Source organism: Antechinus flavipes, chromosome 1 (genome assembly GCF_016432865.1).
Source record: "Antechinus flavipes isolate AdamAnt ecotype Samford, QLD, Australia chromosome 1, AdamAnt_v2, whole genome shotgun sequence".
NCBI lineage: Eukaryota > Metazoa > Chordata > Mammalia > Dasyuromorphia > Dasyuridae > Antechinus > Antechinus flavipes.
In genome coordinates, this window is record NC_067398.1 from 563,044,498 (window position 1) to 563,071,920 (window position 27,423).

The window sequence follows — 27,423 nt, forward strand, 5'->3', positions numbered from 1 at the left end:
TTTTGTCTAAAATTGAATTTATTATCCTCATCTCTAAATTTGCCCTTTTCATACAATTATTTCTGTTGAAGATACCATCATTCATTTCCAGATATCCCATTAGTAGCCATGTTTTATTGATTTTAGCTACACAACATCTCTTGTATTTATTCCCTTCTCTCTATCCTACTTCTCTTCTTGCTCAGACGCTGAAATAATCTTCTAGTTGGTCTATATTTCTAATCTCTGCCTTCTCTGATCCACTTAGTTGCCATGGTCTGGCCATGTTATACCAGATAATAAGGAGGAGCTTTCTCTAAATTTCCCCTCCATTCTTCTTCTCTCCCGCCATATTATACTAGATAATGAAGAGCTTCCTCTAAATTTCTCCTCCACTCTTCTTCTCTCCCCCAGAGAGTGACCACCTCTCCCAAATCACTTTCAGAAAATCCCTGGATAATGATTTACTTCTCTTCCTCCTTCCTCCTCTCCTGGCACCTTTCACTGAATTCTTGGCTACAATATCATACTATTGTCTCATGTTTGATATTGTATTATATTCAAACGCCCCACATTTTTTTCATCTAGGCATGTGTGTCGTTCAGTCCCCTCCATCCCTGATTCTTGTACAGGTGAAGTAGATTGTTTGAATCCATGTGAATGACTTTATATTTACTCTAAATCAGCTTTTTTTATGTGCTCTTTTTATTCTGAAATTTACAAATGAATATTTTCATATTTATAGTATAACAGGAATGTGCATGAAATAGTACTTCTTGCTTTTTAAAAAAATATATGTAAGAACATATCAATAAGCATTTATTAAGTGCTTAATCTGCAAATAGACAGTCCCTACTACCCTCAAGGAGCTTACATTCTAAATCAAGGAAGCAGAAAATGTACATGTTGTGGGGGATGGTGGTCTGTTTTTCTTTCTGGCCTGCTGTACTGCAGTTAAAAAAAAACAGATGTTTCACTGAACCTTTCACTTCCTTTCCTTTTGTTTTTTTACTATGCTATTCCTAGGACAGCTAGATGGCACAGTGGATAGAATATGGGGCCTGAAGTTAAGAGGAGCTAAGTTAAATTCAGATCTCAGACATTTATTAGCTATGAACCTTGTTTCCTCATCTGTAAAAGTCAAGAAGGAAATAGCCAATCATTCCTGTATGTTTGCCAAGAAAATCTAAAATGGGGTCCCAAAGACTCAGTTATGAGTGAACAACAAATATTCTTCTCGTCTCCTTCCTCATCTATTATACTCATATATATGTATACATATATAACATATACTTTCTCACATATATATGTTCATAGTCAAACAAAACAATCCAATATTAATGGTCCTATATGTCTTATGTTCTAAGTACATCACCATCATTATTGTCAGTCTTCTGAATGTACAGATTCATCACTATACTATTCAGAGTCTTGTCTTTCAAAGTCACTTTTCTTTACATTGTTGTTATATTATAAATTGTTCTGATTCTGCTTATTTCACAATTCAAAAGACATGTCTTCCAATCATGTTACATTATATTCATATGCCACAATTTAAGCCATTCTACTAGTTGATGGATACTGTGAGAAATGGACGGGCATTTATTTGGTTTACACAGTTAGGAAAATTAAATTGGAGAAATGAAACAAATTAGAAAATTGAAACCCACAAGGATGTCAAAGAATAATCAAGGGTGGAGGTTATCTTCCCCCAAAAGAATGGAAGCTCCTTGGAGACAGAGACTGACTTTTGTAATCAGGGGTGGTGGCCTAAGATTTGAAAACCGTCTTTTGTTCTTTGCCCTTAGTCCTCCTCCACTACCTTCTTCCTTCTAGAAAGTAAGCTCTTTGGGGGCAGGAGTGGAGAGTCATGTCCAATAACTTCTGTAACATCTAATTAGTGAGGAATAAGGGGAGGGATTTGTGCATCAGGGTAGGAAATAAAATGCTGCCTTTGGAGTTTCAAAGGTGTACCTGCTAACCTAGCTATCCATTCTTGCAAGAATGTAAAATTTTCTTTCCTGCATTCATCAGTGAATCAGTGGAGCTGGTAAGATATTTTGTTTCTTACAGATACCCTTGGTTTCCAGTTTGTTTTTTTTTACCATAAAAAGAATTGGTATATTTTCATAGATAACCAATAGTAGTGCTACCTAGTAGGAGCACTTATTTCGTGCCTATTAGGTACTAGATACTGAGCTAAGCATTGGGGCTACCAAAATAAATAAATAAATAAATAAAATTCAAAAGCAGCACGTTTTCAAGGAGCATACAATCTAATGAGGAAGACAACATACAAAAAATGTATACAAAGCAAGCTATTTATAGGGAAAACAGGAATTGTCAGCTGGAAAGCAAAGAGGGATTGAGGAAAGCTTCCAGTGAAAGAAGAGATTTTTAAGTTGGAACATAAAGAAAACTAAAAAGGTCAGGGGTTGGAGTGGAGGGACAGCATTCCAGGCATGCAGGACAGCCTGAAAAAAATGTCAGGACTGGAGAGATGCAATGAATGCAGAGATGCTGGATGAAAGAGTACTAGTTGAGAAATATGAATGACTGAGGTTGGAGGAGGGCTAAATTATGATGGGCTTTGAGCACTAAATGGGATTTTGCATATGATAATTGGAGACATAGGAAACCATAAGAGTTTAGTGGGGGTTGTGTATGACACAATCAGACTAGTACTCTTGGAAAATCACTTCAGTGGTTAAAAGGAAGATGGGTTGGAGTGGATCCAGACTTGAGGTTAGACTCACCAATTGGCTATTGCTGTAGTCAAATGCGAGGTGAAAGCCCGCACTAGTGTTCCTAATATCAGAGGATAAATGAGGATTTTTGGGAGAAATTGTAGAGGTGAAATCTACAAGCCTTGAAAATAGATTGGATTTAGGGGGCAGGAGGAGATAAGGAACTCTTGATGACTTCTAGGTTGCGAGCATGAAGGACTGGGGGTATGGCATCGCCCTCTACAGTAACAGGGAAATTGGGGATAGGGAGAAGAGGAGTAGAGGGAAAGATAATGAATACGCGAGTACTTTTCATCTTTGAGTCTTGAATTTAACAGATCGTGAAAAGCGTCTAAGCTCACAAGGAACTCAAAAGTCTGATGAGAGGGGCAACATGCAAACAACTATCCATAAATAAGATATATAGCCTGGATCAAAAGGAGATAATTTTAGGGGAAAGATATTAAAATAGAAGAACAGAGGTTTAGCTGAAACTTGAGAAAAGCCAGAAAAGCTACTGTCGTTGGGATATACACTTGGAGGAGACATTGCCAGATTAGAGCAAGTACAATTTCTTTCAATCGTAAAATAAAGGTTTTGTTATGTAACAGTTCGACTCGATTCAGATCCTTGAAAATTGTTCTTTAACTCTCCACTTCTACGCTAGGCTCTTGCCCTACTCCGACCCTTTCGCACCGCCCGGTTGAAGGGCCGCATGGCGGGCTTTCACGTAGATGGAGAGTTAAGCAACCGGGCGGAGGGTTCCCAATAACTCCCGCAAAGGCCCTCCCGCGAGGCCCCGGAAGTCCTGTAGTAGGGATAGAAGGAAAGGAGATGAGGCGTGGCCAAGAGAAGGGGCGGGGAGAGAGGCGGGGCGTCCCTAGCTGTCCTGGCGGCGGGGCGGAGCTAGGAGAGCCACCAGGTCGGGAGGGAGTCTGCAGCTGTCGCAGCAGCCTGGAGGCGCCGGCCTAACAGCACACGTGGGGGCGGTCCGGAGAGGCCGCGCGGAAGGAAGGAACAGGTGGACTAGAGCGGACGGGGAAGCGGTAACCTGACTAGTCTCAAAAGGGGGAGCCGCGCGGCCCCTGTCTTGCTCCGCCTTGGGTCCCCCGGAATCGCCAGAGTCGACTCCCTCCAGCCGAGGCCGGCAGAGAGATTTCCCGCAACGGCCGCCGTCCCAGCCGGCCCTTGCGGGAGCCCTCGCTGCGCGCCCGGCGCGGACCCTGCGACGGCTGTTACCGTTAACAGCCAGTGGATGCCGCCCGCCGCGCCGGCCCGGCCAATCTGTAGGTGAGTTTGACTTGAGCTCCGGCGCCTACAGGTGGGGAGCCCGGGGCCGGGAGCAAGTGACGCAGATCGCCTGCAGCTGGACTGGGTGGAGCGGCCTCCGCTGGCGACTCTTTGGCCACTCCGGGAAGCGCGCGCCGTTGTTTGATTTGATGTGATTGTTTAAGGGGCGCAGATTTTTCTCTTCCGAAGCTATGCCCTAGGGGGCAGATTATAGCTCAGGCGAAGCGGAGTCCTGGATTTTGCCACTTACCTGGCCCGGAGACCTGGTGCAGAGGCGTGAACACCTGCCTCATGAGGGCTGGCGAAGACATTTTTTTTTGTTTTTTGTTGTTTGTGTTTGGTGTTTTTTGTTTTTGTCTTAACACTGTAGGTTTAGCACTGCGCCTAATCTCAGGCAGTTGCGCAATAAATGCGAGTTAAATAGAGGAATATCCGGTCAACTCCCTGGGCCTCAGTTTCTTACCTCTGAGGAATTCATGGCTTCCTTATCCTGGCCCAGGGTCTGAATGAGTTCATTTCAAAGGAATAAAACATGATTTCCTTGGGAATTTTATGTCTTTCATCTTGGTTTTCTTCCCCCGCCCCCTCCCCAGACTATTCATGCTTATACTTTGTTAGATAAACTCCAGGTAGAAATAAGGAAGCTTTTTTTTTTTTTTTAAACTTTCTCATTTAGCTATCCGCTACATACAAGATAGGGATATAAAGATAAGTATGGTACTCAGAAGTTAATAGAATTTTCAGCTGAAGAATACTGTAGGACAACAGCACTCTTTCAGCCTCATTCAGTTGAAGAAAGAAGGGAGTAAATAACCTGTCCAAGATAACACACAGCAGAATTAGGGTTCCTATTTTTTGATTTCGAATCTAGCTCACAATAACACCTTTTTGCCCCTTAGAATTTAAAGTTTCTCTAGTGGTTTTCCCATTCACATTGTGAAATATAAGTACTTTTAGCCCACCGTTATCTAGCCAAAAAAATGATAATGATCTAGAGAGAAGAGACTGTTGTTGGGACTATTATCTGTGTGGTGATGAGATTAGAGGTGACCTGTAGTATTTTGGGAGGCGCATCTTGATCTGTGTTGCTGAAGTCCAGTATAGTAGCAAATGGAGAGTGGAATTAATGAAGACCAATTCCTGCCCTTTGTAAAGGACAAGATTTTTCATCCTCATCTTGAGACCCTCTTGATTGTAGTGCTGGAGGATTGAGCACTAAACTCCCTCCAAAATGTTTCCTTAGACTCAGGATTTGGACTTTAAGGTCACTCCACTTTCCATCTGTAGTTCTGCTTGGTTTCTGCTCTATTGCACAAGTGGTGTTCTTCTATACCCCCTCTTCTCACTCTTTCCAGCTAATTTTTGTGTTGTCTTTCGATATTAAATGGTAACCTCCTTGAAGACAGGGACTTTATTATTTGTATTCCCAGCTCTTAGCACAAGTCTTGGGGCATAGTAGGTGTTTAATAATAAAGAAATTATTTCAGTTCATCTTGAGTATTAAGTGCTCCTACCATTTTCTCCAGGACCAATACATTTATATGCATTTTTTCCATTACGTTTCTTAATTCTACTATCCAGATCTTTAAAAAAAAAAAAAAATTGTGTTGATAAGTTTCTTATACTTGCATTGTGGTCCATGATTTTACTCTTTTCTGGGATTTTCCCCCCCCTCATACCCTCAGAATTTTAGGAACCTTCAATGCCTTTTTGGTTAATAATGCATAAAGGATTTTATTGTCCCAAATCTATTGTCCAGTTTTTAGTATGACTGACTTTAATCATTTTACAAAAGAGTTGATATTTTCAACTATCCCAGTCATTTACACTCAGCAACTAGTTCTTCTTGGAAAGAAATGAATCAATAGGGTCATAGTTTTATAACAGTAAAAGATTTTAGAGATCTTAGATAATTTATTTGTTACTGAACCCAGTCCCTTTAGTTTACAGACTAGGAAAGTGAGACTCAAAAAGGTTAAGTGATTTAGTACAAGCTTAACTTGTTCTTGTTCAGACTTGACTGTCTGACTCTTGGTGGCTCCATTTGGGGGGTTTTATTGGCAGAGATACTGGAGAACTTTGCCATTTTCTTCTTCAGGTCATTTTTACAGATGGAAAACCCAGGCCAACAGGGTTAAGTGACTTGCCCAGAGTCACACAGCTAGTAAGTGCTTGAGGCCATATTTGAATTCAGGTTCCTGATCAGCACTGCTGCTCTCATCTACTGCTCCCTATATCTTTCACATTATTCACTATATCACTCTGCTTTCAAAACAGAAGGATGAAATTGTCACAAAGGCAAATTATTTAGCTACTTTGTCTCTAGTAGAGAACTGTAGCAGATGTCTAATTTCTCTCAGACCTCTCTCTCTCTCTCTCTCTCTCTCTCCTCTCCCCCTTCTCCCTTCCCTCCCTCCTTTTTCTTCCCCTCCCTCTTCCCCTCCTCTCTCCCCTTCCCCTTCTCTCCCCACTCCCCTTCCTTCGCCACTCCCCTCTCCCACTCTCCTCTCCTCCTCTCCTACCCTCCCACTCTCCACTCTCCTCTTCTCCTCCTCTCCTCCTCTCCTACCCTCCCACTCTCCCACTCTCCTCTTCTCCTCCTCTCCTTTTCTCTTCCTCTCCTTTTCTCTCACACTCTCTCTCCCTCCCTCATTATTACTACATGATGCTTGCATATCAGGCTTGTGATCTGTTTCCTAAACTACTACTCCTTTTTCTGCCCTGGTGACATGTAGTATGCTCTAATGACAGTCAATTCTGCTTCTGGATTAATGTTGAGTATTATCTAAGACACTTTCACTATGCTTGCCAAATCTAACTCCTGGGTTTCTCAATAAGAATATGCTTTTTTATCCAGTGCTATTCTATGCCTTTCTCTACCCTTTTTCCTATCCATTTGCTTTTGATAAGGTATAGCCTTCCAGAATCATATTCATGAAATACACCCTACTGAACATCAGTTGTTAACTTACCATGTCATATTTTCATCCTCACTTTAGTAACTCCTATACATTTGAGGCAAATGAGTTTGTTGGCCAATGCTCTCTTGGAATTTATTTCCTGTGAAATCGTGTCAGTTTTTTTATTTTCTACTTCATTGTTATTTTGTAGTTGCTCTCCATGTTATTTTGCTTGGTTGAGATATATGGGTAATTTTCCTTTATCTTTCTTTTCAGTTTATTAAAGACCCTTTGATTTGATTTCTAAGATTCCAGCCAGATAGTTTCACCAGCTCTTTTTTAGACAGTCTATCTTTGACCAAAAGCCTGTCATTCCCGTGTTATAAGCTTTTGTCTACAAATCTAAATTCCATTCTTAGATACCCTGTTCCTAACCACTGGCTGTTTTCTTTCCGAATCTGCTTTTTCCCCTCCTTTGTGAGGCACTTGCCTTCAATCATCAGTAATTATGAAAATATCATCTCTTCTTGCTCTTAAAAGTTCAACTTTCTTTCTCAAGTATTTTCATTAAAGGAAAACAAATTCATCTGTGAGAAGCTACTATCAAATGTAGTTTTAATATCATAGAACACCTTGGTGGTCATGGTCATTCTATTTATATAAAATAGCCTTGGGAGTTGATGTTTATAGCTTAACCTCCAGATTGTATAAGGTAGGCATTAGTGCAGGACAGTTCTGTTTGTACTACATAATTCTAGAGGGTCAGTTTGTTCCTGCAGCAGAAAGAGATAGTTTTCCACGAGAGCCCACTCAGTTTCTGAGTTGTTGCCAGGGACATAGTCTTTTGCTGGAGTCCATTCACCCCATCAGGCTGGTTTTTCCCTTCCTTAGGTTGTCTTGTAACTAAATCTACCCAGCCTTCCCGCAGCTGCTTATATTGATTCAGGACTTAGTGTGGATCTTTGATTAACTTCAACAATATTGCTGATCAAAACTCCTGAATTTAAATCATCCACCAGCCTTGCTCCTCTTACATAGTAGGGATTACAGGTCTTTTCAATCACTCTGCTACTTTGCTAGATTCTAATTATTTTGTATTTGTGGTAATTAGGGACTATGTTTTATTCTTTTCTTTTCTTTTCTTTTCTTTTTTTTGCTGAGGCATTTGGAGTTTAGTAACTTACCCAGGATCACACAGCTAAGCAATGTGAAGTGTTAAGTGTCTGAGATCATATTTGAACCCAGGTTCTCCTGACTTCAGGGCCAGTTCACTGCACTACCTGTGTTGCCCTGCTATGTTTTATTCTTAAGAAAAAGTTTGTAAATGAAACTAACACCAGTAAGATTTTAGTGACCATGTTTAATTTTTAAATAAAAATTTTAAATAAATTTTCTTGATATCACTAGGTTTTCCTTGTACTGTATCACACCAAATATCCACTTCCCAAAAAACCATTCCATATAACAAAAAAATTTAAAGGGAGAAAAAAGAAAGACAAAATAATTTGCAAAACTGATCAGTACATTCATTCCCTCTGAATCTAGAGAAGATGTACCAATAATCCTAAAGTCCCATGGCCTTGGGTTGGAAATGATATATTTCTTTCCCCTAGGTTATCATTACCCCACTTTACTCTATATGACCAGGTGGCCTTAAAGATATTGCTATATCCTCTCTAGGAGCTGCACCATATTATTATTATAGGCAAAGTTCCATACCTCTTCAAAGAAGGAGGAAAAGATGTCTTTCATATTTCTTTTTTTGTGGTCAGGCTTGTTCTTTATAAATTTTTAAACATTCATTTTGAATTGTATTTAGAGTCTTTTGTCACATTTTGGGGAACACATGCCTAGCCTTGGTACCTCTAGGTTGTGGACATTTGTTTCTTTATTTGCATAGTTCTAAATTGCTTTTTAGAAGAGTTTCACTAATTCACAGCCCTACCAAAAATATATTGGAGTGCTTCTTTCACATGCCACTAATGTTGACTGGTCTCATTTTGTTCACCTTTTATCACTTTGTTGTGGGTAAGGTAAAAAGCCAAGGTTGTTTGGATTTTCAATTCTCTTATTAGTGATTTTGAACAGTCTTTCATATCATTGAAATTTGCAAATCTTCATATGAAGACTATTTCATAACCTTTGAGCACTTACCTATTAGAGAATAATTTGGGGTTTTATATATTTGTTAGTTGTCTATATATCTAAGTTATCAAGCTTTTATTAAAGTTATTTAAGAAAAAAATTTCCCAGATGACTTCTTCCCTTTTTGGTCTTTTTTCTTTGTTTTAAAATGTTTTTAATGTTATATTGTGTTTTTCTATCACCAGAATTTCTCTCAAATATGTTTACCTCCCCTTTCTCAAAAAACCGTCCCATGTAACTAAAAAAAAAAAAAAAAATTTTTTTTTAAGGAAAAGAGAAGAAAAAAGTCAATAAAATTTAATGAATACATCAAAAAAAAAAAATCTGGATATATATGTATTACTCCACATCTCTGGAAAAGAATTGGGGTGGGTATGTCTTCTTATTTCTCTTTTTTTGGGCCATATTAGTCTTTGTAATTGTGCAACATTCATTTTCCATATTTCTTTATATTATCATATTTATCATTTCTTCTAGCATAATAATATTCCTTTCCATTTATTCTATTACATTCATTCATGTACTACGTTTGCCTTGACGTTTCTTAATTGACTGATAGGCGCTTTGTTAAATCATTCTCTGCTACTATAAAAAGTGCTATTGCAAATAATTTGTTGTATGTGGGGGGCTTTTTTCTTATCAATGACTTTGAAGTGAATGGGAATGGATTGGAACATTTTTGTCATTTTGTTTGCATAATTCCAAATTGTCCTTCAAAATTGCTTGTGCTTATTTAGAAACTGACAGTGCACTAATGTCCCAATTTTTTCCTAGCTCCTCTGATATTTTCTTGGTGCAGAAGCTTGACAGTTTCATGTATGTAATCAAAATTATTTATCTTTTCTACTTGCCTATATTCCTTGTTTGATTTAGAATATATCTTCTAAATTACACATGTTTAACATATATTGGATTACTTGCTGCCTAGAGGAAAGGAAGGGAAAAAAACTGGAACACAAGGTTTTGCAAGGGTGAATATTGAAGGTTATCCATGCATTTATTTTGAAAACATGTTTTAAATTAATTAATTTAATTAATTAAAAAAAGAATATATCTTCTAATCCATCTAGCATTTATAAAGTACTTTTAAAATATGCAAAGCCCTTACAAATATCTCCTTGGATCCTTTAACGACCTAGGGAGACAATGCTATTATATAATCATCCCTCTTTTATAGATGTTAATATAAAAAGTTAAGCGTTAAAGAGAAGTTAAGGAATTTGCCCAGTATCATTACTTAGCTAATAAGTGTCTCATGATGAATTTGGACTCTTCCATACTTCAGATTCAGTACTTTCATTGTGCTACCTGCTCTCTTTTAGCTCGAGTTGCAAATTATCTACATCTCTTCTATGATCTTTAATATTCAGGTTATATAGTTTTGTGTGTGTATGTGTGTGTTTAATTATTGTAAAATGTTTTAAAATATTGGTCTAAGCCTAATTTCTAATTTCAGAGTACTTTTAAATTTTTTTTCTCCAAAAGTTTTTATTCGATAGGGAGTACTGTCTAGAAAATTGATATTTTGGGCTTTATTAAACAGAGTTATTAAGTTCCATTATTATTGATTCTTCCTTTGTATAGTATATTCCATTGATCTTTTCTTTTTAAAAAAATCCATTGTGAAGTGATTTTAGTAATTGCTGCTTTATTATAGTCTAGTAAAAATTACAAAAGTACTATTTCCTCTTCCTGCTTTTTTCATTGTTTTCTCTTAAATTTTATATCTTTCTCCCAATGAATTTTGTTTCTTCTTCTTCTTCTTTTTTTTTTTTTTTTTTAGCTCTGTAAAAAATATCCCTTTGGTAATTTGGCATGGAATTAAATCTGTCAGTTACCTTTAGTTGTCTTGCTATTTTTATTATATTATCACAGATCACAAATGAGTGCTGAATATTCCTTTAGCTACACTGAATATTCTTCTATTTAAATGCTTTATTTAAGGAGTATTTCGGAATTGAATTAACTATTGACTATTACCATCAGTCAAATAAAATCAGGTATTGAGTTTGCATTAGTAGTTTTACACCCAAATATTTCATATATTTTGTAGAGTTTTTTTTTTTTTTTTTATGAGATTTTTCTTTCTGTTGCTGCCTTTTGGAATTTATTATATAGAAATATTACTTCATTTTTTGTGAGTTTATTTTGTACTTTCAACTTTGCTAAAGCTCTTATTCTAATTAATTTCTCTTGCTTATTTTCCCTAAGATTTTCTAAGTTAGAAGTTTTTAACCTTTTTTTTGTTTTTGATTACTATATTTGAATATAATTGTTTTGCTTTGATATCTTTTTTACTAAAATTTAAGAAAAGTTTATGCATTTAAAAATTATTCTGTGAAGAGGATCCATAGACTTCACTAGCTTGACAGAGATGGAATTTATGACAACAAGAAGGTTAAGAACTCCAGTTTTTAATTAAACTATCATGCGGTCAACAGATAGGAATAATTTTGTCCCTTTGCCTGAATTTATGCTTTTAATTTTTTCTCTTGCTTTGTTCTTATAAACTGGGAAAGTTAGTATATTCCCATTGCACATGATGATTGGTTTGGGGTTTAAGGTTTTTTTAATCATAGTAAAAAAAGATCCTTTTTTGCCTATACTTTATAGTGTTTTTTTTTTCTTTTTTTTTTTTTTTAAGTGAGTCTTGTACTTTCTTAAAGGCTCTTTCAGCATAGGTTGAGTTAATTTTATAGTTTTGGATAACTTTATTTTTAATGTGATTAATTTTATTGTTTTACTAATAGTTAATTTCATGCCTTCTTATATAATTACAACTTGATTATCATTAATGATTTCTTAGCTATATTGCCCTATCTAACAGGATTATATTAACATTTTTTAAATCTATATTCACTTATCATGTCATTAATGATATTGTGTAATAGTTTATATTTTGATTTGCAGTTTCCTGCTTTATTCATGAAATTGGACTTGTCTCATGAAAGGCATTTGGTCCAATGTTTTCTCAATTTTGGAGAATAATTTGTAAAAGTATTAATTGTTCTTTAAAAGTTTGTTAGCAGTCCTACTTGCTTATTGATGAAGAGAGCCATCTATACCCAGAGAGAGGACAATGGGAACTGAATGTGGACCACAACATAGCATTCTCACTCTCTGTGTTGTTTGCTTGCATTTTTTCTTTTGCAGTTTTTTTTCCTTCTTGATCTGATTTTTCTTGTGCAGCAAGATAACTGTATAAATATGTAAAAATACCTTGGATTTAACATATGTTTTAATATATTTAATGTATTGGACTATCTGCCATCTGGAGGAGAAGATGGGGGGGAAGAGGGGAAAATTTGAAACAGAAAGTGTTTCAAGGGTTACTGTTGAAAAATTACTCATACATATGTTTTGTAAATAAAAACTTTAATAAAAATAAATAAACTTTCTCTCTCTGAAAAAAAAAAATTGTTAGAATTGTCCTGTAAATCCATCAAGACCAGAATGTTTTCCTTGATAATTCCTTTTCTAAGAGAAAAAAAAGATTATTTTAAGAATTTTACCAGGTATAAAACTATTGTATATTTTTGAATTTAATCTTCTTTTTTCCGTGTTTACAATTTTATTGACAAATCATAGTAGTTTCCTTTTCCTTAGATTAGGTTCTACTTTCTCACTCTCCACTAAAAGTAATCAGGCTATTTATTTATAGGCCCACTACTGCTACATTTAGGAGCTTTGTTCTGCATATTTCTGCCATGGACTATTTCACCCCTCATAGCAGCCTTGGGGCTCCTACTCCAGAGGAACTCACTATATTGGTACAGAACCCAATGACTCTGGATCCACTTAGTCCTACTACAACTTTGAACTACAAAGCTCAAGATGTGTGTACCACTCTGCCTGGCTCTTAGTTTCTGATCATTCTTTTAAATTTATTCTGGTTTTGTTATGTTCCATTTTATTTTGTTGATTTTGCTTTGCTGCCTTCCTTATTTTAATCAAGTCCATTCGAGGTTTACGAATTTTGTTAGTCTTCAAGAACCAGCTTTTAATTTATCAGTTTTATAGTCTTTTGGTTTTCCAATGATCTTTTTCTTCTCCAATTTTTAAAATCGCCCCCACACAACCCATTTTTTCAATTTTGTTTATTTGCTAGGTCTCTAGGTTTAAAATTTTTTTTTTAATTTAAATTAAAAATTTGACATTTTTATGTTTAGTTTATTAATTTAACTCTATTATGTCAATATGTTTATAAGGAAATAATTTTTAGGATGTTTTAAGGATGTTTCAGAAATTTGTTGTTTTATCATCATAATTTTATTTTACATAATTATTTTATGGTTTATTCTTTGATTTACATACTACTTAGGATTTAATTACTAAGGCTATAGAGTAATCTTATCATATGATTAAAATTATTTACAGTTTTATGAAATATTTGTTCATATTCTCTTGGCACTTATCTGTTGGGAAATGACTTAGTTATATATCAGTTTATATAGTTTGGTTATCAATTTTTTTTAATGATTGTTGCTGTATAATATTATTTGAGGCCTATAAGTGCTATTCTTCCTTCATTCCTGCCTTTTAAAAATAATTCCCTTGATATTTTTAGAGATTGTTTTTCTTGGCAGAAGAATTAATAATACATGATAGGTCCCCCCCAAAATTTTATGGGCATATTTCAGTTTTGAAAACAATAACAATGTAAATACAGGTATGTAATTCTCATTACAAACTATATTTATATCTCTTTATTGAAGTAACTGACTGTAAAATGTTTTTTAAAATCTTTTACTTATTATCTTTGTTGGCTTGAGTATCCTCTCCGCTGACACATCACACAACTCCTCTATATCTTATGGTCATGTTGCTGTATGGGGCAGGGAGGGTGGGGATAGAGTGTAATTTTTAACCTTAGAGTGTTAAGGTTTTCATACTTAATTAGATTGGTCCTCATATAAACTTTGCTGGACTTGTAGATGAAATTTTTTAGAATTTGTAGGATTAATTTGGGGAGCAAATTTTTTATTGTGATATGTGTGTGTGATTAGACACATACAGATAGAGACATATGACATAAGTATTTTCTTATTCTTAGAATAGAAAATGTCTTGCATATGACAGTGAATCTATTGTGTACAGCTAACACTACCCCTCTTATTTATGTTTTTTGATTTTTCTTTTGTGTATTTGAAAAACTTTTGACTTTTCTTTTTTTCTACTATCCCTATCATTATCCTCAACTCCTCATCACCTTTTATTCTCCTTATTCTGGTAACATATTCAAGCAAAATAAATTTGCACTGGTTGATTGTGCTCAAAAATATATGTCTCATGCTATATCTAACTTTTTTGGGGGACATGTGTGGCACTTGGAGTTAAGTGACTTCCCAGAGTCACACAGCTAGTTAAGTATCAGAGGCTGAATTTAAACTGATGTCCTCCTGCCTTTAAGACCAGTACTCTATCCACTGTGTAATCTAGGTGCCCCTATTCCCAATTTAGAGTTTATCACTGTCAGGAATTGGTAAGTATGCTTCAACATTAGCCATTTGAAATTGTGACTGGCTGTTTCACTAATGTGAGTTCTTTTAAATCTTTCAGCATTGTTTGTTTTTTTTAGTGTTGTAAATATTTTCATCATCTTACTCCCTTTTTCCACTTCACTCTGTTGGTTCATGCAAGTCCTTCTAGATTTCTCCAAATTTATCTTTTCTTAAAGCACAGTGCTATTCTATTTATATACAATAATTTTTTTTCAGCCATTCACCAATTAAGGGGAGGCACCCCTTTAGTTTTCTATTCATTGCTATAATTAAAGGCACTGCTATATGTATTTTGGTACATATAGATCCTTCTCTGTCTTCATTCTTTTTGGATAAGTGGTATCCTCGTATCAAGGGTATGAAACAGCTTCATGACTTTCAGATTATAATTCAGTTCACTTTCCAGAATTTTTTGGTCCAGAATTATTCTTCACACCTACCAAGAGTATCTGCCCTCTAACAGCTTCTCCAGTGATTGTCATTTCTCATTTGATGATGGTTATGATATAGAACCTCAAGGTTGTTTTAATTGGCCTTTTTTTCCCTCCCTCAGACAGTTATTGATAGCTTGGGTTTCTTCCTTGAGTCACAAATTTTGGGAGGAATGCTCTAGTTCTTATATATTTGTAAGGCTGTTCCAAAAGTCTTATGTAATGTTCTCTCTAAAATGTAATGTTCTCTGTTGAGGTTTTCTTGGGTCCCTGGAGCAGCCTTCCTTTCATTTCAGTAATCACCACAAGTGTAGCCAGGTATTAAAGTCCAAATCCTTTATTATCTTTTTCAAAGTCTTATCTCCTTCACTTGGGGCTCGGCTAGTTTTCTGGAGGCCTTCCGAGTCTTGGTTTCAGTGGAGAAGTGAAGGGAGGTGAGCCTGCCACCACAGTGGTGTGAGATGGGATGAATCTCTCTGAGTTCAAGGGTTTGTGTTCCAGCCTTCAGCCTTCAGCCTTCTGTCCGTTGTCTCTCTGAATCTCCCTGGCTGAAGCTTCTTGCTTATAAGCTCCACACTGAGTCTAGACCAACCCTTATATCACTAGGAAACCATTATTTATTATAGGATTAAATCAATGCTAAACTAGATTTAACCATTGTCTCAATTCCACTTAGTACCTTGTTTCAAATTCTGGCCCATAACATTTCCTTGTAGGATTAAATCAGTCATACTGAATCATGCTAAATTAGATAACTTTTGTCTCTATCAATTCCACTGACTTAATGCCTTGTAAGAATCCTTTGTTTCAAATTCAGAGTTCTGGCCCATAAAATCTTACTTCATTTGTAAGCTAACAAAGTTTTAAAGTATTATTTAGATTAGTTTAAATCTCACTGCACTAAGATTTTTGGTGTACCCTAATATAGTTTTGATATCAGACTTATGTTATAAAAACTTGCTGCAAAGTTAATTATTCCCAGTTAACTTTTTCTCTTTCTGTTCTGACTCATTAGTCTTCAATTTTGTCTTGTCAAAATTATCCATTTTATTTCCTGATAACCTGTCCCTTGTTTTATCATTAACTCTACCTCTTACCCATAACTGCAAAAAGTATTTTCATTTTTAATTTGTTTATAAGACCTTTTTTATATCTGGGTTGTTATTCATTTGAAGATTAGTAGAATATATGAAATGATATATGGTCATAAGCTGAATTTCTCCTGGGCTATATTCTGATTCCTCAGCAGTTGGGGTGATATAGTAAGTCCTTTATCCTTGTAGTTAGTGTTCTAGTGTTTATTAAATTCCTAGCTGCTATGTATCTTCTGTATCTTGTCTGTACTACTAATCAGCTTTTCTATTTTTAACTACTGCAATTTTTGTTAATAGTGATTGTTTTGACTATAATTGAAACTCTAGTACTACTAGATTCTTTTCCTTCTGTCTACTTTTCATTATTCTGTTTAGTCTTATTTTATAAAATAATCTTTCAGTTGTTTGATATGATACTGAATAAGTTAAATTAGATTATATGAATTATTTTCCATTGTTTTATGTTAACATGGTATGTTTATGGTTTCCCTAATGTTGATAATATTACTTGCATCTGCAGTATGAATCCAATCTGCTCTTAGTGTATCATCTTTTTAATATGTTAGTATAGTTGCTTTATTATTCAGTATTTTTATGTTAATATTCCATTAGTGTTATTGGTTTACAGTTGTTCTGAACTTAACATTTCATCTATGAATACTTTCATATACTTAGGAGTATGGGGAAGAATGTATATGAATCTCTATTATGTATAATTAGCTTTTTAAAAAAAAGTAGAATGAATTCAATATGCTACTTTTTTGTGTGTGTATGAAACAATCAGGATTAGGTGACTTATCCAACATCATACTGCAAGTAAAGTGTGGTATGTCTGAGGCTGGATTTGAACTCAGGTTCTCCTGACTTCAGTGCTTGTACTCTATCCACTGCACCATTTAGCTGACCCCATATTTTACTTTACTTTTTTTTAGTAGCTTTTTATTGACAAAACATATGCATGGGTAATTTCTCAACATTGACCCTTGCAAAAACTTCTATTCCAACTTTTCCCCTCATTCCCTCCACTCTCTCCCCTAGATGGCAGGTAGTCCCATACATGTTAAATATGTTAAAGTATATGTTAAATATAATCCCATATTTTACTTTCAAAGCTGTCTTATTTCTTGATTCCTTTTGGCTTCTTTCTTTTTAAAAATTTATTAAAAATATATTTTGATGTTCTATCATTATTATTTTTCCTTTTGGGCATTTGTATCCCTAGCTATTCCCTGCATCTTTACTCCTTACCACTCCCAAATTAAGAAACAAGAAAACCAAAGGCTTTGTAGTCAAGCAAACAAATTCCTATATTGGCTATTTCTGAAAATGTAACATTCTGAATCTTGAATATATCCCACTCTGAGTAACATGCTTTATCTGTCCATTGCAATCATAGAACTTCATATTTATTGATCAAAGTTCTTTTTTTTTTTTTTCTGATTCCAAAAATGTCTTTCATGTTTTACATTCTCATGGGGCTATATGAAAAGAAAAGGGACCGTTGCCAAAAAAATAAATAAATAAAGCCTCCATTAAATATGCAAGAGAAATTCTACAATTATTGCAAGCAGTCCATGGACCTAAAGAGGTTTCTGTTATATTTTGCAAACGACATCAGAAGGGAGATTCACTTTAGGCCAAGGGAAACAGGCTGCCCTGTTTGCTACCAGTTTGCCCCTGACCATGACACCTTTAATTCCCAACTCTGACTCTTACACACTCTCATAGTTTTGAGGGACAAGCCCTTGCTAAAGAAGGGAAGTACACGCTTTCTTCTTCTGGGTGGTTTCAAACACCTTCAGAAGGTATTCAGAAGATCAGTATCTAATCCCACAAGCCAGAAGTAGAAATTTCTCTTTGTCCTACATCAAGCTACTCACTTGAAAAAAAAAGTCTCTGATCCCTATTGAAACCTGTTTTTACTGGTCTCAAGCTGGAAGAAACAATTAGACAGGTTTGCCAGGCCTTCTCAGTTTGTGTCCAAGTAAATCTTGAAAGGGCTGTTAACCTCCCCCCTTCTTGAAGCCCATCGAGAGGAGAAGTACATACTCAGGGGAGGATTGGCAAATAGATTTTACATATATGCCCTCTTGCAGAGGCTTCAAACTGCTTTTGGTTTTTATTGACACCTTTACTAATTGGGTAAAAGCCTTCCCTTGTAAGATTGAAAAGGCTCAGAAGATTTTGCAAAAGGATTGATCAAAGTTCTTAATTAAGTCTTACAAAGTTTTGTCTCACTAATGTTGTTATTACTGTTTACATGGATCTGATTTTGCTCTCTTCACTCTATAACAATTCATATGTCTCACCAGTTTGGTAAGAAGTGTATGTCCTTTTCTGTGCCCATTTGTTGATCATCAGAGATCTAATGCATTCTAACTTTTTAATAAAATTCTTTTTAGGTCCTTAATTTGATTCTTGTTTTATCTTTTTGTTAGATTTGTTTAGGCTTGAAAAAAGACAACGCTGAGGTCCCTAACCATTATTGTTTTTCTATTTATTTCCCCATAAATCATTTAACCTTTCTTTTAAAGATATAGATGTGTGCAGGAAAGTAGGGGAGGGAGAAGGGGATATGAGAAGGGAGGGCATAATTATTATGGAGGAGGAGATAATCAGAAGCAAAATAGGTTCAGGGTGAAAAGAGAGAAAATAGAACAGGAGGGAAATACAGTTAGTATTTCACAATACAGTAGTATTGTGAAAAGAATTGTGAAGCAAATTTCTCTGATTAAGTCTCATTTCTCAAGCCTATAGGGAACAGAGTCAAGTTTATATATATATATATGAAAAAGCTATTCCCCAAATGACAAATGGCCAAAAGATATGAAATGTTTGTAATCAAACTATTTACAGTCATATAAAAAAATACTCTAATCCACTATTGACTGGAGAAATGCAAATTAAAATAGTTCTGAGGTACTACCTAATGTCTATTAGGACAAAAAAAGAAAATGACAAATGTTCTAGGGAATGTGGGGGGAAATGAGACATTAATATATTGTTGATGGAATTTTGAACTGATTCAATCATTCTGTAGAGCAATTTTGAACTATATCCAAAGGATTAGAAACTCATGCATAACCTTTGACCTTATAATACTACTTCTATACATGTTTCTCAAAGGAGAAATTTTTTTTAAAGGAAAGGAAAAGAATCTATATTACAAAAATATTTATAGCAGCTCTTAAGGCAAAGAATTGGAAATTGAGGGAATGCCCATCAACTGGAAAATAGCTGAATAAATTGTGCTGTATGATTATGATGGGAATACTATTGTGCTGTAAGAAATGATGAATAGGATGCTCTCAGAAAAACCTGGACTTTCATGAGTTCATGCAAAGTGAAATGTTCAGTGTACAAAGTAACAACAATAATAAACAATGATCAGCTATAAGTGACTGTTATTTTCAACAACAAGATGGTCTAAGGCAGCTCCCCTCTGAAGGATTTATGATGAAAAATGTAATCCATACCCCCAAAAAGAACCAATTGTGTCTGAATACAAATTAAAGCATAATTTTTTAAACTTTATTTTTCTTAAGGTTCTTTTTTGGGGGGTGAGGTGGAAATGTTTTATATAACTTCACATGTGCCTTCTCAATGACAGGTGGAGAGAAAGGAAGGGAGAGAATTTGAACTCTGAAGTTTTAAAACATGTTAATTGTTTTTCATGTTATTGGGGGGAAATAAACACATAAATGCCATGCTATTTATTTAGCAAACATTGATATTTCATTATCCAAGGTGTCTTTAAGTGTAACCAATTTATCTCCTTTCATTGTTGCCTTATCTGATTGCCATCTTTACTTTTAAAAAATCTCTAGAAGCATAATAGCATTCTACTCCAGCCTTTTGTTTTATTTTTTGACAGCAGCACACAAGATAGCATTATATCCAGGATCTATGCATGTGAAACATGGTTTGAGGTTAGCTAGATATAATTTGCATAATCTTTACTGGCCAAACAAGCCTCAGAGGGAGCTCCAGCTTGAGTAGGTTAATTCATCCTGGAAGGGATGTATGATTTTTGTCCCAGATGCCCTAAGATAGCTAGCATGGGTGAATTACCACCTAAGTTTACAAAATTGGCATCATTCTGGACTCTTTCTCAACCCTAACAGTCAATCAGTTGCCAAGTCTTGTCAGTCCTGTTTCTAGTATATTCCCTTTCTTTTCTACTCACAAAATTTCTATCTTAGTTCAGGTTCAGGCCCCTCTTTCTTGGCCAATTGAAATATTATTTTAATTGTTTCCATTTTTTCACTTCTCCATTCCATCTTTCAAATTGATATTTTAAAACATTTTTATTCATTAAATATTTCCCAATTACATGTAAAATTTTTTAACATTGACTTTTTGAAATTTTGAGTTTCAAATTCTCTCTCTCATCTCTTGAGAAGGCAAGCAATATAATATTGATTATACATATGAAGTCATACAAAATATATTTCCTCCTTACTCATGTTGAACATACACATGCATAAAACAAAACAAAACATAAAAGTTTTTAAAATATGTTTTAGTCTGTACTCAATCAAATTGATATTTTTAAAATATACACTAACCTAACCATTTTGAGAGCTTTTCATGGTTCCCTGTTGTTTTAGAGGTAATAAAAAACAAAATCACTCTTTAAGTTAGTCTAGCTGCCACCTATCTTTCCAGTCTTGTTTTGTATTACTTCATCTTCTTGCAGTCTCTGTTCTAGTCAAACTGATGCTCTGGCTGTTCTGTATACACAACATTGTACCATTTCCTGTCTGTGCCTTTGCATAAATGGTCTTCCACATCTGGAAAATACTCTTTTCACCTTTACTACTTAAAGTCCCCAGGCATCCTTCAAAGCACAGCTTTGATGCTACCTTTTTAGAAGGCATTTCTAAATTTGCACTTCCTCCCCCCCCAATCCTTCTCCGGTATTTTTACTCTCTTCCTTTTTGAATTAACTTTGTATTTATTTGTGTATCTATTGTTTTTGCTCAGTTGAGTGTAAATTCCTAAAGTAATAGATTGAATTTTGTCTTTGTATCTGGCAACTAGTGGTAAGAATTTTACAAATGTTCTGTAGAGACAATGTAAATAGAAAGATCAAGAAGAAAGATAATCACAATGCCCAAGTTTGACTCTGAAGAAGGGAGAAGAAAATGTACTTTTTTTTTGTTTGCAGATGTTAGGGATCCTGGATGTACTGATTGATTTGGGGGATGGCTTGGTTAATTTGGTTGAATTACTTTTCTTTTTTTCTTTGTCATTAGGGTAAGGTTGTCTGGGTAAGGAAGGGAGAATATTTTTGGGAATGAAAATAATGTAAACATTTTAAAAAAGAATAACATTTATTAAAATATTCTTATGAATTGAATCTCATATTCTACACAAACTTATATAGGTTTTTATTTTTATTTTACTTTAAAAATAAATATTAAAAAATAACATCTCCATATAGATAAATAAAAGTCTTTACTATTCTGGGAATTGATCTATTTGGGAAATGTGATTAAGTAGAATATTTCACTTCCTTCACTCTTCCAGATAATAGGTGGCACACTATGCCTTATTGTCTCACATAGCCCACATTTAACAACAACAATAGAAAGCTTCATTTATGTTATGCTCCACATTTTTAGGAACCTAGGCTAAGTTACCAACTACCTAAATTCTTGTTAGGCTATTCACAAAATTTCATAACATCTTTTAACTATTCTCTTTTTATTTGTAGGTCCTCATAAGCTGTATTTTTGAAAAATGAATGAATTTAAATTTAAATATCAATACATACCACCTGTGACTGTGCATTTATCTGAAGAAACCACCACATCCAAGCTATCTTCCTCTTCTGTGGAAGGTTTTGAAGCCAAAATTGCAAGTCTGGTAGAAATGTTTCTTGTAGAGGTATACAGATGTAAGCTTTGCCAGTTCACCAGCAGCATAAAAAACAAAATCAAGACACACGTATTTAATATTCATGAACAGGATGGTTGCCATCCTAGTTCTGAATGCCAAGAAATGAGTACAGATCCAGATGAAAATGATTCCTACAGTATTGGAGATGAAATAAGTCAAGAAAACAAAGAGAATGAAGAAAATCTGGAGAAAATGTCTTTCCTTTTGCCCATGTACAGAATGCTTCATAACATGAGCCCTGAATGTTGTGATATAAGCCTGGATAATCACAATGACAGTACCCATGTACCCAACTCGTGCGATGTAAACACACTATTTGAAGAAGAATCTGGACAATTCCATCTGGAGGAGCCCAGTTCCATGGTATCTAATGCACTCTCCTATTCACCAGATCTCTCTGAATCTAAAAATAGCAAGGAAGATGAGGAAGCCCAGTCTGAGCATCTAATGTCTCTTGGCTTGTGCCGTATTTCTAGTGTGAAATCGCTAGCCATGGAACAAAAGATACCCAAATTAGGTACCAAACAGGAAATAGGTAGAAGTCATAAAAAAGACACAATTGACAAAAATAACTCATCTCAACCATTGAAAGATATTTACTCCCTAAAGAGTGGTGACAAAAGACATTTAAGATGTGCTTCTTGTGACCAGCAATTCATGTCCAAAGATGCCCTTGAAATACATGATAGATGCCATAGTGGAAATCAAGGATTTCAGTGTCTTTACTGTAATTTCAGTGTGACTGAGTGGAGTTTAATGGATAAACACTTAAAATCTCACAAACGGGTGAGGAGGAGCTATCAGTGCCTAATATGTGAGAAGGTTTTTATGACCCAGAGTGCCTGGAAAGTGCACAAGGAGAGTCACCATGGGAGGAAGGGCCTTCTTCAGCACCCAGAGGGCAAGCCACTTTATGAGACAGATCCAGCAGAAAATCTCTCCTTGGCCTGCCATCATGAGGGTTTGTTTAAATGCCCTCACTGTGATTTTATTGGTGAGTTCTGAAAAGTTGCCTTCAGCATTTGTGCTCGTCATTAACCTCTGGAAGTTTCTGTTTAGACATTAATGGTGCTCCCCTGCTTTCCTAATGCACCCAATTTTACTATCAGCATCTTACAACTTGTGGTAATTACAGGGCAATTTCATATAAACAAGTTCTAATGGAAAATGTGTATGTAGAAAATGACTTTTTGGTACATTTTCTCCTGTTAGTCTATAATTTCTGCAACTTAATCCATATCTATGTTTCTGGTTCAACTTGTAGTTACTTGAAAAAAAATAACATTAAAATATAAAGGGTTTCTATAAACTTTTATAACCAAGTTTTAATTTTTAAAATCTAATTTTGCCATTTCAGTAATCTTTCTATTTAGTCTGCAATAAATTTATCTCTTTGAGATTATAGAGATTTGAGTAAAATGATTTCATGTCTATCTGTAAATTAATATTTGCACATTTTAGTCAGTGATTTCATTATCACTGTTCAGTTTGGTACATTTTTCTTTCTATACATTTTTGGATCTTGTCCTAGATAAAGTATTATTGAGTAGTTAGCTCTGTCTTTTTCCTTAAGAAATATGGCAAATTCTCATTTTAATTGTGAAAATAATTTTAAGTTTCCTTTTTGTTTTTTAAGGTCATCAAACTCAAAAATATAAATTCCATAGCAGTTAGTTTATATGATTAATAGATATTGTAAATGGTCACTTTATCACAGTGACCTTTTCATGCTAATTTTACTCAGGGATTATCAGAGCCAAAGAGAAAGGTTAAATCAAAAATCCCTGAAAAAATTCTTTTATGTTTTTGAGAAAATGAATTTATAGTTTCTTTTTGTCATGTTATTGTTTTTTTCCTTTTACTGTAGTATTTCATGTTGGAAGAGAAAAAAGTCCTTATTAACTGCTTAATTTATCTCTCTTCCCATAAAAGAATTCCTGGCCTTTGAGATCTTTTTTAGTTCTTGAGTTATAATTCTATAATTTCACTGAAATAAATGAGAATGTAACTATTGAATGAACATTTGAGAGTTTGTAAGTTTTAAAAAGTTCCTCTCAATAAATTTGCCAGAAACAAAATTCAGACATAGTTACTTTACCCTCAGATTAGCCACAGACCATCCAGAAAATATTGAGAACAAACCACAGTTCTTTTGTGTATATTAGTGATGGTTATTCCTAGATGAAATGAACTACTGTCCTAAAAGAGGAGCACAGATTCAAGGTAAGCAGAATAGCAAAATAGAGGAGCAGAATTGATGTGCAAGAGAGATTATTCAAAACAGATTATGGAAACTTCAGGGAAGATGCTTTGTTAACCTTAGAAGCAACATTTATGTTTTGTTGCTTGAACTACACTTTATTTTTGATAGCACTAGACTATTTGGTATCTAATGATGTACCTGTGTATATATATTAAAAAAGATTGATGTTTCGATTTCTTCTCTCTGCATATTATAATCCCTTCATGTCTCAGGATGTTTTCTTGAATTATTACCAATTGTGCCATATTTCTAGTGACCAATGGTGACCAATTTCCTGGTATTCTCTCTGAACTGAGCCAGGGTAGTCTTTAAACAAGACATACAAAATAATCATCAGTACCATAATTGAAGATTTTTCTGCGTGTTATAAATTCTTGGAATTTGCCCCTCCCACTGGCATAGGCTTTGAGAATTTAGAATCTAATCTGTGCGATAATGAGACATTCAAGGAGAACTTCAGTGGAGATAATCTATAATGTAATTTTAAAATTATGCTTACAGTACGTGTACTGTATATAATCACAATAAAAGAATTTTCTAGTAGCCACTAATATTAAAACATGCCAAAAATTGTAATTTAATAGTTCTTCTAAATATATATATTTCTGTTTTTGTTTTGTTTTTTAAATCTTTAAAACAGATAGCGATTGGCCTAAGGTCCACAAACATCTGAATAGTACCCATGACTATAATGCCAATCCACATCCATGTACTGAGTGTGAAAAAAAGTTCTTCAGAATGTAGGTAACCTTTATCATAACTCTCTTTTGAAACTAATTTGTTTGAAATATCAAGGGTTAAGAGCAGGTGGGAAAATTGAGAGCAGGGTGGCAGAAGGAGATGATAGTATATCAAGAATCCTGGGAAAGAGATTTTCTTTTTGTTAATGTTTGAAAGCAAATATAGATTGGATTTAGATTAAAATTTTAAAAAAAAGACTTTTTAAAAAAAAATCAAGTTAGTAAATCTGTCTCATGGTTGGTATGTTTGTCACATTGGTAGATTGACAATATGCTAAATCCCCTAATAATGCAAAAAATTTAATGTTAATTTATTTTTGGCAAAACTCTAAGAAATGTTTATTATAGTTACTGTGGTTGTCTTTCAGATCACGTAGATTGTATTTGATATCATATATGGTATCACAGAATCTTTTACATTCTTTTCTATGAAGGTAATTTAATTTCTCCCCCCAAAAATGTCCATTCTTTAGGCAATCCTAAAAGCCATTTAACTGATTCATAATTTTCAGAAGCTACTATTTTATCCATTTCTTAGGGCATTACTCTGGACTTTCATTTCAGAGATTTTCTCCAAATTAAAGGTGTTTTATTACTCTCATTTCTCTCTTTTTCTTTTTAATCATTTGGCATATTTTTTAAAGGACTTATTGATATAAAGAATTTTGAATTTTCAGGTTTTTCAGGCTAAAATATATAAAGCAATTTTTGAACTTTAGAAAGTGAGTTTTTAGATAAATATGTTATCCTGCTTACTCTTATTTTTTCATTTCAGGAAATTCTAGTAGAATTGCACCATTTAGTATCATATGATGTTATGTAATTGTCCAGCTGGATCAGAAATGTTGAGCCTTAATAACATCATGTAGTCTATTTTTATTCTTTGTCTAGTTCTGTTCCCAGTGAAAGGAAAACATCACAGGAATAATGCAACTCCCTACATCTTTATTTAACTTGAAAATGTTGTTCATTGAATAATTTTAGTAGAAATGGAAATGGACATCATGTTTCATTGTCAGTCTGCTTTTTAAAATCATCTTACTACTTAATAAAATACCCACCAAATATTTATTTAAACATGATTAATTCTTTAGGTTGAGTTGCTACTCTTTAATCTGTGCTCAAGAACAAAACAAGTTTTTACAATGATAAGAAAGATGATTGTATGTCTTTAGAACATAGCAGGTAGGTCTGGATGTCTTAGTTGGATGTCAGTAATTTTTTAATCATTATTAAATCATTTTAGACTGGTTTAAATATCCATAAAATATAAATCTAATTTTAAATTGCTCTGAGATTCTGAAATGAAAAGTATTGTACAGGATACTGTGGTATCTCTTTTTAGTATTCAATTTTGATTGCTTAAAGCTATCTTGGAGAATTTTTTATTGGATTTTGTTCAGCATTGATATGTTAAATATTAAATTAGTTTCCTATTAGCTTGGATGTGGTACTAATTAGTGGGCCTAATACCTTGTATCCAAGGCATAAGAATTTTGGTGGGTTTTTTTTTAAAGCACTTTTTAGTGTAAATGGAACTGTACTTCTTGAAATTTATTTTAGCTATGAATTCTTCTGTTTTGATTTGGTTTTTTCCTTCCCATTTATATAGAACAGATTTGAAGATGCATATGTCCAAACACAAGAAAGCCAGGGCCTTTCTTTGTTCATTATGTGACCAGACATTCAAATACAGACGTCAATTGAGCAGGCATCATAAGCATGTGCATCAGAAACTGAATATAAAAGAGAGAAAAAAAAGAAAAAAAACAGAGATTAGCCTCATTTATTCAGGCACAGAAGCCACAGCAAGAACCAGGAAAAATGCTGTTGAATTTACCTGCAAAATTTGCAACAGGTATGACTTGTTAAAGTTAGATAATTATGGTTAGATATGGTAACTGTCAGCAGCATTAAGGCATTTACTACTTGATATTATTTTGTCTATTTTTGAATTTGTTTCTGCTCATTTAATGCTACATTAGCTACTTGGTATCTGTGTTAAGCCTTATTTTCAAATCTGTAATGAGATATTTTACTGGATTCTGGAATTCTATGTATTCTGAATAGGAAAAAAAAAAACACATTACCATTTGATAGAGTATATAAACACTGTATAAATCAGGTGTTACTTGATCAAGATCCATTTACTCTTTCACATTTTCTCTTAAGTTGTAAAAGCTCCTTTGCTGTTCATACATTCCATGAAATAATTTGTGAGACTGCAGGTGTGGATATGGTTCTTATCCAAGACTGAATTGCTATGGTTGAACTACCTCTCACCCAGGATTCTCCTTTTCTAAATAGTCAAGCTATAAGCTCTTTAAAATACAAATCTTTCATGTGTTATACTTGTTATCTTTTTAATATAATGTGCTGCTTATTTTTTCATATAGTGACTTGATATTTGGCAATTGTTATTTTGTCAATAATAAAATGATCATTTTTTT

General features: G+C 34.4%; 1 protein-coding gene across 5 annotated transcripts in view; it reads left to right on the top strand.

Moving 5' to 3' along the window:
* The first annotated feature begins 3,623 nt into the window (after positions 1-3,623).
* Positions 3,624-27,423, top strand: part of LOC127544220 (zinc finger protein 26-like) — a 48,737-nt gene continuing 24,937 nt past the window's right edge. Inside the window, exons 1-5 of one of the 5 annotated variants that reach the window (XM_051970754.1) lie at positions 3,624-3,995; positions 9,226-9,408; positions 21,786-22,964; positions 24,874-24,973; positions 26,586-26,831. In XM_051970754.1, the coding sequence (XP_051826714.1) occupies positions 21,812-22,964; positions 24,874-24,973; positions 26,586-26,831 (1,499 nt within the window). In that variant the 5' untranslated portion in view covers positions 3,624-3,995; positions 9,226-9,408; positions 21,786-21,811. Of the gene's footprint in view, positions 3,996-8,944; positions 9,413-16,157; positions 16,235-21,785; positions 22,965-24,873; positions 24,974-26,585; positions 26,832-27,423 lie in introns of those variants that run through there. The other 4 variants (XM_051970751.1, XM_051970753.1, XM_051970752.1 and 1 more) reach the window with 4 other exon arrangements.